Below are 13,829 nucleotides of genomic sequence, written 5' to 3' on the forward strand. Positions count from 1 at the left end.
GGCATTTCACATGTGGTGCCAGACTAACTTCTCTGCTGGCTCACTTCTCCACCCTTATCAATGCTTAGCACATCTCCCCTTAAAGTAGGCATTTGTGATTAATAAATGCCAAGCATTCAAGCAAGGAACCTAGCAACCTATATCCCAGTGCGCCTGGTGCCAGGGAATCAATTTGTATCCCAATGCACCAGGGAAGCAAGTAGTACCCTAGTACATCTAGTACTTGTATGCCCTCTCTTGTTAGGGCATACAAGTACCGTTGTGTCTACAGTTACTCACCCAAAAAGTGAAACCATGCCCCTCCCACTTTTTAAGAAGCTGTAACTTTTTATTTTTTTTATTTGGGGGGGGTGGGGGGGTGGTACCATTTTTCATCTTGTCCTGCGCACCAAAGACCCTAGTTATGCCTCTTCTCCCTGGTTAGCAGCTTGCGCTGTACTGTGTGAGTGTAATGATTGACTCTGCCGGAGGTTGGGTGCTCTCAGCTATCAGTCCCTACCTGATGGCGGCTCTGATTGAGAGTGCTCTTACTACATCACCATTTCTGTGTGAATTAAAACCGCTATGCATAGACATGACTGCATTCAGCGCAAATATTGGTGCTCAAGTACCTATAGCACGCACAAAGCTTGCTTCTATGGAAACCATATAAACTTAAACAGAGATAGGGCCCCAGACCCCATTGTTGTGCCTTAGTGCTTCATGAATATATGAGATAATATATGATTTACAACTGGAAGCTAGATTAATAAATGCTGCTATCAAAATTGACGAAATTCTGCTGGCTCAAACAGCCTATTACTGTAGGTTGCATGTTCCAGCCAGTAGGCTAAATGACTGAAGGAATGGCATGCTCAGATTTTATTAACACATTTTTCTGCTGATTGTTTTAGCTTCAAGGGCTTGGTGCTGGATATGGAAGAAGGAAACTTTCTTAAACTTGCTGCAGATGGAACTATTCTCAGGTATCCTCTATCACAGGGGTATTCAACTATTATTTTGAGTGGCCAATCTGAAAAGTTAGGGAGATTTGGCAGGCTGCATGTATTGATTGATTGATTGTGTGCCACCTCCTCATTATATTGCTGAATTGACTGTGCAGACCCTTCCATTTTTATAGTTGCATAGCTGTCGTGATTCCCCATTATTAGGCCTGAATGAGTTTTTATCCCCCCCCCCCCCCCCTTCCTTTATTAAGCTTGCTTGATTTTGTACTCCTCTACTCCATTTCAATTTCTTTAATCATCTTGCACATTCCTTACTTTGTTTCCTCTCTCCACATCTATTCCCTGGCCTGATCCTCTTCGCTGATGTAATGATGTTATAATATCAGTCTTGTCCAATCACACATGCACAATGTGCAAAACAAAAAAGGGGTAAAAACTAGCCCAATAAAACTGCAACCCAAGCAAGGGTAAAGTAGATAGCAATTCTAAAATTATAAAGGCAATTTTCACTGTTGATGGAGAAAGGACATGTGGGTCGGTTTAAACATTGTTGCGGAATGGATTTGGGGGGGGTGATTCAGATCTGATCGCTGGGCTGCTAATTTTGCTGTCCAGCGATCAGATAGTCGCCGCCTCCAGGGGGAATGTATATTCGCTGTGCAGTGTGTGATCCTATGTGTACACCGAGCTGCTAAAAGTCACTTTGTGCAGTCTCTGCGCAGCCCAGAACTTACTACTACAGTGAGATGAGAACAGGCTGATCGGAGTCGGAGCTGACGTCACACACCCTCCTTCAAAACGCTTTGGCACGCCTGCATTTTTCCGAACACTCCCAATAAACGGTCACTTACAACCCACAAAGGCTTCCTTCTGTCAATCACCTTGCGAACGCCTGTGCGATTAGAATTTTCACACCATCCTGGCCCTGGCCGGTGATGCCCTTTGTTGTTGTCCGACGCGCGCGTGTATTGCGGTGCACGCACAGTTAGTACCTGATTGCCCGCTTTGCGAAAACGCACAGCAGTGATCAGATCTGAATCACCCCCTTGGTCCACAGGCTGTGAGTTGAATAGGTTTGTTCTGTAGGAATGTTTTTTTTGACTCTTTGACTACTTATTATTTTGAGTATTAGAAATGCTTTTACTTAAGACAGTCGTTATGTGGGCAGAACATTTTGGAGGCCAGTGGCTCATGCTACCTTAGATTTCTGGTTCTATAGCAGCTATACTTCCTATAAACAATGCTGTTATGGAAGTACGCTTCTCACTTGCCACTCGATGGCGCTCTCACTTAGGTTAAATTTTGTGTGGGCATATCAATGTTCTCATAGACAGAATTGTGAATTATACTGAGTTATGCATATGCAGGAAGCCATCTGATTTCAGACAAATCTCTTACACTAGATATAGGTGGCAGTGCATGCTGATAACAATGACACCTATTTGAACAATATATTTTAATATTTTAATATCAATTATGCGTAAATAGATTTTCAGAACAGTAGTGATAGATTCATGGACAGATTGTATTATTACTACAACAATACCATATACGGTAGGGTGTAAATACTAATGTTCAGCAATAATTCAAGGCAACTGTAATGGTTTACATTTTGTGTCCCATTTTGTACAGGGCATGTCATGGCACCAAGCCAATGACTGCAGAAATGATTGAGGAGACTTATGGAGAAAAGAGGCAGTGGAAGCACTTTAAAGAAATCAATGGAACATATGCACGATCAGGTACATAGTACTTCTGTATGAGGATGGTGGTTTTTTTTTTTTTAAACATGCAGAGAGGGTGGGTTTGCAAATCCCACCCCTAAATTTCCCTTCAGCACCCTAAAAATTACCTGTAACCATACCTGAACCTATCTGGCAATAGAAATTCAGAGAATTAGTTTACACATGTTTGCAAACACATGTTTAGCTGCTGAGCCACTTCAAGGCTTCTCCGATATCAGCAGTGCTAACACTACATAATAGCAGTGCCCACATAGGGCCATGTAATTTGTCACAGTAGGCCTCATGATAAAGGCTGTTACTAAAACACATCCAGACAGAGAGCTAACTTACCTGGGAGCCACCCCCAGGATCTCCCATTTCTTTCTGTACTTAGACTTTATCAGCATTCCCCTGGGTGCACAGGAGAATGCAGTAAATGGCCATGTATGTGTATATCAGCAGTTATTGCATCTTTTTACCTAGAAAAAAAATAAGAATTTACTCACCGGTAATTCTATTTCTCGTAGTCTGTAGTGGATGCTGGGAACTCCGTAAGGACCATGGGGAATAGACGGGCTCCGCAGGAGACTGGGCACTCCAAGAAAGATTTAGGACTACCTGGTGTGCACTGGCTCCTCCCCCTATGACCCTCCTCCAAGCCTCAGTTAGGACATTGTGCCCGGAAGAGCTGACACAATAAGGAAGGATTTTGAATCCCGGGTAAGACTCATACCAGCCACACCAATCACACCATATAACTCGTGATAGGAACCCCGGATAACAGTATGATAACAATGGAGCCTCTGAACAGATGGCTCGCCATAACAACCCGATTTTTGTAACAATAACTATGTACAAGTATTGCAGACAATCCGCACTTGGGATGGGCGCCCAGCATCCACTACGGACTACGAGAAATAGAATTACCGGTGAGTAAATTCTTATTTTCTCTAACGTCCTAGTGGATGCTGGGAACTCCGTAAGGACCATGGGGATTATACCAAAGCTCCCAAACGGGCGGGAGAGTGCGGATGACTCTGCAGCACCGAATGAGAGAACTCCAGGTCCTCCTCAGCCAGGGTATCAAATTTATAGAATTTTGCAAACGTGTTTGCCCCTGACCAAGTTGCAGCTCGGCAAAGTTGTAAAGCCGAGACCCCTCGGGCAGCCGCCCAAGATGAGCCCACCTTCCTTGTGGAATGGGCTTTCACATTTTTAGGCTGCGGTAGTCCCACCGTAGAATGCGCCATCTGAATAGTGCTACAAATCCAGCGCGCGATAGACTGCTTAGAAGCAGGTGCACCCAGTTTGTTGGGTGCATATAGAACAAACAGAGAGTCAGTTTTCCTGACTCCAGCCATCCTGGAAACATAAATTTTCAGGGCCCTGACTACGTCCAGAAACTTGGAATCCTCCAAGTCCCTAGTAGCCGCAGGCACCACAATAGGTTGGTTCAAGTGAAAAGCTGACACCACCTTCGGGAGAAACTGAGGACGAGTCCTCAACTCTGCCCTATCCATATGGAAAATCAGATAGGGGCTTTTACAGGACAAAGCCGCCAATTCTGACACCCGTCTGGCTGAAGCCAGAGCCAACAACATAACCACTTTCCACGTGAGATATTTTAAATCCACAGTCTTAAGTGGCTCAAACCAATGTGATTTTAGAAATTCCAAGACCACATTGAGATCCCAAGGTGCCACTGGGGGCACAAAAGGAGGCTGAATATGCAGGACTCCCTTTACAAAAGTCTGAACTTCAGGCAGTGAAGCCAGTTCTTTCTGGAAGAAAATCGACAGGGCCGAGATCTGGACCTTAATGGACCCCAATTTGAGGCCCAAAGTCACACCTGCTTGCAGGAAGTGTAAGAAACGACCCAGTTGAAATTCCTCCGTTGGGGCCTTCTTGGCCTCACACCAAGCAACATATTTCTGCCAAATGCGGTGATAATGCTTTGCGGTGACATCCTTCCTGGCTTTGATCAGGGTAGGGATGACTTCCTCCGGAATACCTTTTTCCTTCAGGATCCGGCGTTCAACCGCCATGCCGTCAAACGCAGCCGCGGTAAGTCTTGGAACAGACAGGGTCCCTGCTGCAGCAGGTCTTGTCTGAGCGGCAGAGGCCAAGGGTCCTCTGCAAGCATCTCTCGAAGTTCCGGGTACCAAGTCCTTCTTGGCCAATCCGGAGCCACGAGAATAGTTCTCACTCCTTGCCTTCTTATTATTCTCAGTACCTTGGGTATGAGGGGCAGAGGAGGAAACACATAAACCGACTGGTACACCCACGGTGTCACTAGAGCGTCCACAGCGATCGCCTGAGGGTCCCTTGACCTGGCGCAATACCTTTTTAGCTTTTTGTTTAGGCGGGACGCCATCATGTCCACCTGTGGTTTTTCCCAACGGTTGACCAGCATTCGGAAAACTTCTGGATGAAGTCCCCATTCTCCCGGGTGGAGGTCGTGCCTGCTGAGGAAGTCTGCTTCCCAGTTGTCCACTCCCGGAATGAATACTGCTGTCAGTGCTAACACATGATTCTCCGCCCATCGGAGAATCCTTGTGGCTTCTGCCATTGCCCTCCTGCTTCTTGTGCCGCCCTGTCTGTTTACATGGGCGACCGCCGTGATGTTGTCTGACTGGATCAGCACCGGCCGGTTCTGAAGCAGGGGTCTTGCTTGACTTAGGGCATTGTAAATGGCCCTTAGCTCCAGAATATTTATGTGAAGTGAAATCTCCTGATTTGACCATAGTCCTTGGAAATTTCTTCCCTGTGTGACTGCCCCCCAGCCCCGAAGGCTGGCGTCCGTGGTCACCAGGACCCAGTCCTGTATTCCGAATCTGCGGCCCTCTAGTAGATGAGCCGTCTGCAGCCACCACAGCAGCGACACCCTGGTTCTTGCCGATAGGGTTATCCGCTGTTTCATCTGGAGATGGGACCCGGACCATTTGTCCAACAGGTCCCACTGGAAAGTCCTTGCGTGGAACCTTCCGAATGGAATTGCCTCGTACGAAGCTACCATCTTTCCCAGGACTCGTGTGCATTGATGTACCGACACCTGTCCCGGTTTTAGGATGTCTCTGACTAGAGATGACAACTCCTCGGCTTTTTCCACTGGAAGAAACACTCTTTTCTGGTCTGTGTCCAGAATCATTCCCAGGAACAGAAGACGTGTCGTCGGGACCAGCTGTGACTTTGGAATATTGAGAATCCAGCCGTGCTGTTGTAGCACTTCCCGAGCAAGTGCTACCCCTACTATCAACTGTTCCTTGGACCTCGCCTTTATCAGGAGATCGTCCAAATACGGGATAATTGAAATTCCTTTCTTGCGAAGGAGTATCATCATTTCGGCCATTACCTTGGTAAAGACCCTCGGTGCCGTGGATAACCCAAACGGCAGCGTCTGGAACTGATAGTGACAGTCCTGTACCACAAATCTGAGGTACTCCTGGTGAGGAGGGTAAATGGGGACATGTAGGTACGCATCCTTGATGTCCAGGGAGACCATGTAGTCCCCCTCCTCCAGGCTTGCAATAACCGCCCTGAGCGATTCCATCTTGAACTTGAACCTTTTGATATAAGTGTTCAAGGATTTTAAATTTAAGATGGGTCTCACCGAACCGTCCGGTTTCGGTACCACAAACATTGTTGAATAGTAACCCTTTCCTTGCTGAAGGAGGGGTACCTTGACAATCACTTGCTGTGAATACAGTTTTTGAATAGCCACCAACACTGCCTCCCTGGCAGACGGAGTTGCCGGTAAGGCAGATTTTAGGAAACGGCGGGGGGGGAGACGTCTCGAATTCCAGTCTGTACCCCTGAAGTACTACTTGAAGGACCCAGGGATCCACCTGTGAGAGAGCCCACTGTGTGCTGAAATTGTTGAGACGGGCCCCCACCGTACCCGGGTCCGCCTGAGCAGCCCCAGCGTCATGCTGTGGACTTACCGGACGCAGGGGAGGACTTCTGCTCTTGGGAACTAGCTGTGTGTTGCAGCTTTTTTCCTCTACCTTTGCCTCTCGGCAGAAAGGATGAGCCTCTAGCCCTCTTGCTTTTCTGGGGCCGAAAGGACTGTACTTGATAATACGGTGCTTTCTTTTGCTGTGGGGCAGCCTGTGGCAAAAAGGTAGATTTCCCAGCAGTAGCTGTGGACACGAGGTCCGAAAGACCATCCCCAAACAGTTCCACCCCCTTATAGGGCAAAACCTCCATGTGCCGCTTTGAGTCGGCATCGCCAGCCCATTGCCGAGTCCATAACCCCCTTTTGGCGGCAATGGACATAGCGCTTATTCTTGATGCCAGCCGGCAAATATCCCTCTGTGCATCACGCATGTATAAGACTGCATCTTTTATATGCTCAATCGTCAGCAAAATATTGTCCCTATCCATGGTATCGATATTATCTGACAGGGAATCTGACCACGCAGCAGCAGCACTGCACATCCAAGCTGATGCAATCGCTGGTCGTAATATAATGCCCGCGTGTGTGTAAACAGCTTTTAGGGTAGCCTCCTGCTTTCTATCAGCAGGTTCCTTCAGGGTGGCCGTATCCGGAGACGGTAGTGCCACCTTCTTTGATAAGCGTGTCAGCGCCTTATCTACCCTAGGGGGTGTTTCCCAACGTGACCTATCCTCTAACGGGAAAGGGTACGCTGCCAATAATAGTTTTGAAATTATCAATTTCTTATCAGGGGAAGTCAATGCTTCCTCACACACCTCATTTAATTCCTCAGATGCAGGAAAAACTACTGGTAGTTTTTTCTCACCAAACATAATACCCTTTTTTGTGGTACCTGGGGTATTATCAGAAATGCGTAAAACATTTTTCATTGCCTCAATCATGTAACGGGTGGACCTGTTGGAGGGTACACTTGTCTCATCATCGTCGACACTGGAGTCGGTATCCGTGTCGACGTCTGTATCTGTCACCTGAGTTAGCGGGCGTTTTAAATCCCCTGATGACATTTGAGACGCTTGGACAGGCACAAGCTGTGTAGCCGGCTGTCCTATGTCGTCAAACCTTTTGTGTAAGGAGTTGACACTTTCACGCAATTCCTTCCATAAGTCCAGCCACACAGGAGTCGACCCCGCAGGGGGTGACATCACATTCACAGGCATTTGCTCCACCTCCACATAATTTTCCTCCTCATACATGTCGACACAGCAGTACCGACACACAGCAGACACACAGGGAATGCTCTTACAGGGGACAGGACCCCACAAGGCCCTTTGGGGAGACAGAGGGAGAGTATGCCAGCATACACCAGAGCGCTATATATCACAGGGATATCACCTATAGAAGTGTGTTTTCCCTTTATAGCTGCATAAATATAGTTATACTGCGCCTAATTTGTGCCCCCCCTCTCTTTTTTACCCTTTTCTGTAGTGCAGGACTGCAGGGGAGATCCAGGGAGCTTCCTTCCAGCGAAGCTATGAGGGAAAAATGGCGCCAGTGTGCTGAGGGAGATGGCTCCGCCCCTTTTTCGGCGGGCTTTCTCCCGCTAATGTAAAAGTTCTGGCAGGGGTTAAAAAGCACCTATATAGCCCCTGGGGCTATATATGGTGCCAGTTTGCCAGCCAAGGTGTTAGTATTGCTGCTCAGGGCGCCCCCCCCCCAGCGCCCTGCACCCATCAGTGACCGCAGTGTGTGGTGTGCATGAGGAGCAATGGCGCACAGCTGCAGTGCTGTGCGCTACCTTGGAGAAGACAGAAGTCTTCAGCCGCCGATTTTCTGGACCACCTTCTTGCTTCTGGCTCTGTAAGGGGGACGGCGGCGCGGCTCCGGGAACGGACGACGAGGTCGGGTCCTGTGTTCGATCCCTCTGGAGCTAATGGTGTCCAGTAGCCTAAGAAGCCCAAGCTACCACCACTTAGGTAGGTTCGCTTCTTCTCCCCTTAGTCCCTCGATGCAGTGAGCCTGTTGCCAGCAGGTCTCGCTGAAAATAAAAAACCTAAACTATACTTTCTTTCTAGGAGCTCAGGAGAGCCCCTAGTGTGCATCCAGCTCGGCCGGGCACAGAAATCTAACTGAGAATTGAAGGAGGGTCATAGGGGGAGGAGCCAGTGCACACCAGGTAGTCCTAAATCTTTCTTAGAGTTCCCAGTCTCCTGCAGAGCCCGTCTATTCCCCATGGTCCTTACGGAGTTCCCAGCATCCACTAGGACGTTAGAGAAAATAACATTTTTAATGTAACTGGAAGTTACTATCTAGTGAATCAAAATTAATGTTGCGACATTTTAATATAACAGTGAAGATCGATGGAACTGTAAATTACCGTTGATCTTTGACTTCTCCCCCATTCCCCTTTCAGACTTTAAATATTGATGTCAGTAGAAGGGGCGCTTTTCTGTTATGAACCACATTGCTTCTATATACGTTTGTAACATACAGTGGGGTTCGAAAGTTTGGGCACCCCAGACAAAAATTCATTTTAATGTGCAAAAAGAAGCCAAGGAAAAACGGAAAAATCTCCAAAAGGCATCAAATTACAAATTAGACATTCTTATAACATGTCAAAAAAAGTTTGATTTTATTTCCATCATTTACACTTTCAAAAGAACAGTAAACAAAAAATGGCGTCTGCAAAAGTTTGGCCACCCTGCAGAGTTAATACCTTGTACTGCCCCCTTTGGACAGCTGAGACCTGGCAGTGTCATGGATTGTTCTCAATCATCATCTGGAAAGACCAGGTGATGTCAATCTCAAAGGTTTTAAAAGCCCAGACTCATCTGACCTTGCTCCAACAATCAGCACCATGGGTTCCTCTAAGCAGTTGTGTAGAACACTGAAACTGAGAATAGTTGACGCTCACAAAGCAGGAGAAGGCTATAAGAAGATAGCAAAGCGTTATCAGATGCCCATATCCTCTGTTCGGAATGTAATTAAGAAATGGCAGTCATCAGGAACAGTGGAAGTTAAAGCAAGATCTGGAAGACCAAGAAAAATATCAAACAGAACAGCTCGCAGGATTGTGAGAAAAGCAAGTCAAAAGCCACGTTTGACTGCACGATCCCTCCAGGAAGATCTGGCAGACACTGGAGTTGTGGTACACTATTCCACTATAAAGAGATACTTGTACAAATATGGTCTTCATGGAAGAGTGATCAGAAGAAAACCTCTTCTACGTCCTCACCACAAAACTCAGCGTTTGAAGTTTGCAAATGAACATATAGACAAGCCTGATGCATTTTGGAATAAAGTTCTGTGGACCGATGAGGTTAATAGAACTTTTTGGCCGGAATGAGCAAAGGTACGTTTGGAGAAGGAAGGGCACATAATTTAATGAAAAGAACCTCTGTCCAACTGTTAAGCATGGGGGTGGATCAATCATGCTTTGGGGTTGTATTGCATCCAGTGGCACAGGGAACATTTCACGAGTAGAAGGAAAAATGTATTCAATAAGTTTCCAGCAAATTTTGGACGCTAACTTGATGCCATCTGTGAAAAAGCTGAAGTTAAAGAGAGGCTGGCTTCTACAAATGGATAATGATCCTAAACACACCTCAAAATCCACGGTGGATTACATCAAGAGGCGTAAACTGAAGGTTTTGCCATGGCCTTTACAATCTCCTGACCTCAACATAATTGAAAATCTATGGATAGACCTTAAAAGAGCAGTGCGTCACAGACAGCCCAGGAATCTCAAAGAACTGGAAGACTTTTGTAAGGAAGAATGGGCGAAGATACCTCAAAGAAGAATTGAAAGACTCTTGGCTGGCTACAAAAAGCGTTTACAAGCTGTGATACTTGCCAAAGGGGGCAGTACAAGGTATTAACTCTGCAGGGTGGCCAAACTTTTGCAGACGCCATTTTTTGTTTTCTGTTCTTTTGAAAGTGTAAATGATGGAAATAAAATCAAACTTTTTTTGACATGTTATAAGAATGTCTAATCTGTAATTTGATGCCTTTTGGAGATTTTTCCATCTTTCCTTGGCTTCTTTTTGCACATTAAAATGAATTTTTGCCTGGGGTGCCCAAACTTTTGAACCCCACTGTATATGGGGAAACTCACACTTGAATAGTGGAGTCCCCATATTTATGTGCATAAAAGTATTGGGTGTATTTATACAGTGCTTTTGGTGCATCTTTATGCTACTGTATGTCAACCAATTCAAATGAATACCATTTCTGCTGGAAGATCAGCAGATATTCAATACATTAGAAGGATGACAGTCACTCCTTTCCCCTGTTTCTTAAATAATTATTTAGTAAATAATCAAAAATTGTTAAAATCTTAATTTCATTCACACCAAGGTGTAAATGTAATAATACTACAAATAGAATTGAGAGAGCAAAGACAAAAACACTGTTTTTGGGAGCACTTGTTTATGATAATAGAATATAAATGTATGTAACACTGCTCAAAAAAATAAAGGGAACACTAAAATAACACATCCTAGATCTGAAAGAATGAAATATTCTTATTAAATACTTTGTTCTTTACATAGTTGAATGTGCCGACAACAAAATCACACAAAAATTATCAATGGAAATCAAATTTATTAACCCATGGAGGTCTGGATTTGGAGTCACCCTCAAAATTAAAGTGGAAAAACACACTACAGGCTGATCCAACTTTGATGTAATGTCCTTAAAACAAGTCAAAATGAGGCTCAGTAATGTGTGTGGCCTCCACGTGGCCTGTATGACCTCCCTACAACACCTGGGCACGCTCCTGATGAGGTGGCGGATGGTCACCTGAGGGATCTCCTGCCCAGACCTGGACTAAAGCATCTGCCAACTCCTGGACAGTCTGTGGTGCATTGTGGCTTTGGTGGATGGAGCGAGATATGATGTCCCAGATGTGCTCAGTTGGATTCAGGTCTGGGGAACGGGCGGGCCAGTCCATAGCATCAATGCCTTCGTTTTGCAGGAACTGCTGACACACTTCAGCCACATGAGGTCTAGCATTGTCTTGCATTAGGAGGAACCCAGGGCCAACTGCACCAGAATATGGTCTCACAAGGGGTCTGAGGATCTCATCTCGGTACCTAATGGCAGTCAGGCTACCTCTGGAGAGCACATGGAGGGCTGTGCGGCCCCCCCAAAGAAATGCCACCCCACGCCATTACTGACCCACTGCCAAACCGGTCATGCTGGAGGATGTTGCAGGCAGCAGAACATTCTCCTTGGTATCTCCAGACTCTGTCACATCTGTCACATGTGCTCAGTGAGAACCTGCTTTCATCTGTGAAGAGCAAAGGGCGCCAGTGGCGAATTTGCCAATCTTGGTGTTCTCTGGCAAATGCCAAACGTCCTGCACGGTGTTGGGCTGTAAGCACAACCCCCACCTGTGGACGTCGGGCCCTCATACCACCCTCATGGAGTCTGTTTCTGATCGTTTGAGTAGACACATGCACATTTGTGGCTTGCTGGAGGTCATTTTGCAGGGCTCTGGCAGTGCTTCTCCTGTTCCTCCTTGCACAAAGGCGGAGGTAGCGGTCCTGCTGCTAGGTTGTTGCCCTCCTACGGCCTCCTCCACTTCTCCTGATGTACTGGCCTGTCTCCTGGTAGCACGTCCATGCTCTGGACACTACGCTGACAGACACAGCAAACCTTTCTGCCACAGCTCGCATTGATGTGCCATCCTGGATGAGCTGCACTACCTGAGCCACTTGTGTGGGTTGTAGGGAGGTCATACAGGCATGTGGAGGCCACACACACTACTGAGCCTCATTTTGACTTGTTTTAAGGACATTACATCAAAGTTGGATCAGCCTGTAGTGTGTTTTTCCACTTTAATTTTGAGGGCGACTCCAAATCCAGACCTCCATGGGTTAATAAATTTGATTTCCATTGATAATTTTTGTGTTATTTTGTTGTCAGCACATTCAACTATGTAAAGAACAAGGTATTTAATAAGAATATTTCATTCATTCAGATCTAGGATGTGTTATTTTAGTGTTCCCTTTATTTTTTTGAGCAGTTTATATAATATAAAACTTAACCTTTAATAGTTCCCTAGGATGATAATATAAATGCATAAAAAAAACTTGATTGCCTTTTTAACAAATAAGGTTCAGGATCAAAAATAAATAAATAAATGAATATTTGGATGAAAATATCACTTCAGATTCCTATGAGACTGAAGACAATAAGAGGAATCATAACAATCACTAGATAATTAGGAAGTAGTTAACAAACTGACACAGTTTATATTGAAAATAGAGAGAGCCAAAAGAAAGGCATTGAAATAATAGATACAAAATAGTTGTCTCCTCGAAAAATTGCCCACAGTACCTAGTATTGCCAGGTGGTCTCCCATCTGTAAATGTAATAACGTCTGAGCTGACAGAGGTGCAGGACTTTGGGTGAGAATGCCCGTATTTTTAAAGCGGAAATCATTTACATGGCAAAACCAACTTGGTTTTGCCTTGTAAAGGATTGCTGCTTTAAAAATATGGGCAGCTCGAACCCTATTTCATTTACCCCCAAATCTTGGAAATGTGTGCATTTTAAGTTTGAGTAAAGCTGGATACACACCAGGGACGTACGGTGAGGTAAATTTCTGAGGAGGTACTGGCTAATACCAGAGCCAGATTTACACACCATATATGAGCCCAAGAGGTCGTGTCGGCATTATACACAGATGCAGCAGTATATACTGTTGAAAATTCGCTGAATTTTGATCAGAGATGTGCAGATACAGAGCCGTAACTAGCTGTGTGCCGAGTGTGCTTGGCCCACAGCGCATATGCACTGAGGGCGGAGAACTGGCACATCTTCCCCTCCGCAGCCACCCCCATCCACCACAGCCGTCCAGCACCCGCAATCGCATCAATCTGCCACCACTGCCCGCCCGCAGCTTCAGCGATGCCGCTTGCCTGTCTCCCTTGAAGGGAGTCCTTTCCAGGCTGTCAGCAACCCCTCCCCGCGACCGCCCACCCGCGGCCTGCCTGCACCCGCGATTACAATCTGCCGTCCGCCCACTGCTTGCCTGTCTCCCTTGAAGGGCATCCTTTCCAGGCTGTCAGCAACCCCTCCCTGCAGCCGCCCACCCGCGTCCACCGCTGCCTGCCAGCATCCGCGATCACATCAATCCGCCAGCCGCTTCAGCGCTGCCGCTTGCCTGTCTCCCTTGAAGGAGAAGTCAGCAGCGGCACCTAGTTTCAGCTGTGTTAGGACTGAAGCAGGTCTCTGGAACTCCACCTTACACACACACAC

General features: G+C 46.4%; 1 protein-coding gene across 1 annotated transcript in view; it reads left to right on the plus strand.

The window, feature by feature from the left end:
• NT5DC1 (5'-nucleotidase domain containing 1) overlaps window positions 1-13,829 on the plus strand; it is a 702,933-nt gene that overhangs the window by 88,079 nt on the left and 601,025 nt on the right. The window contains exons 3-4 of the mRNA XM_063917166.1: window positions 894-965; window positions 2,580-2,689. Coding sequence (XP_063773236.1) covers window positions 894-965; window positions 2,580-2,689 — 182 coding nt within the window. The remainder of the gene's footprint in view (window positions 1-893; window positions 966-2,579; window positions 2,690-13,829) is intronic.

Source organism: Pseudophryne corroboree, chromosome 4, assembly GCF_028390025.1.
Source record: "Pseudophryne corroboree isolate aPseCor3 chromosome 4, aPseCor3.hap2, whole genome shotgun sequence".
Taxonomy (NCBI): Eukaryota; Metazoa; Chordata; class Amphibia; order Anura; family Myobatrachidae; genus Pseudophryne; species Pseudophryne corroboree.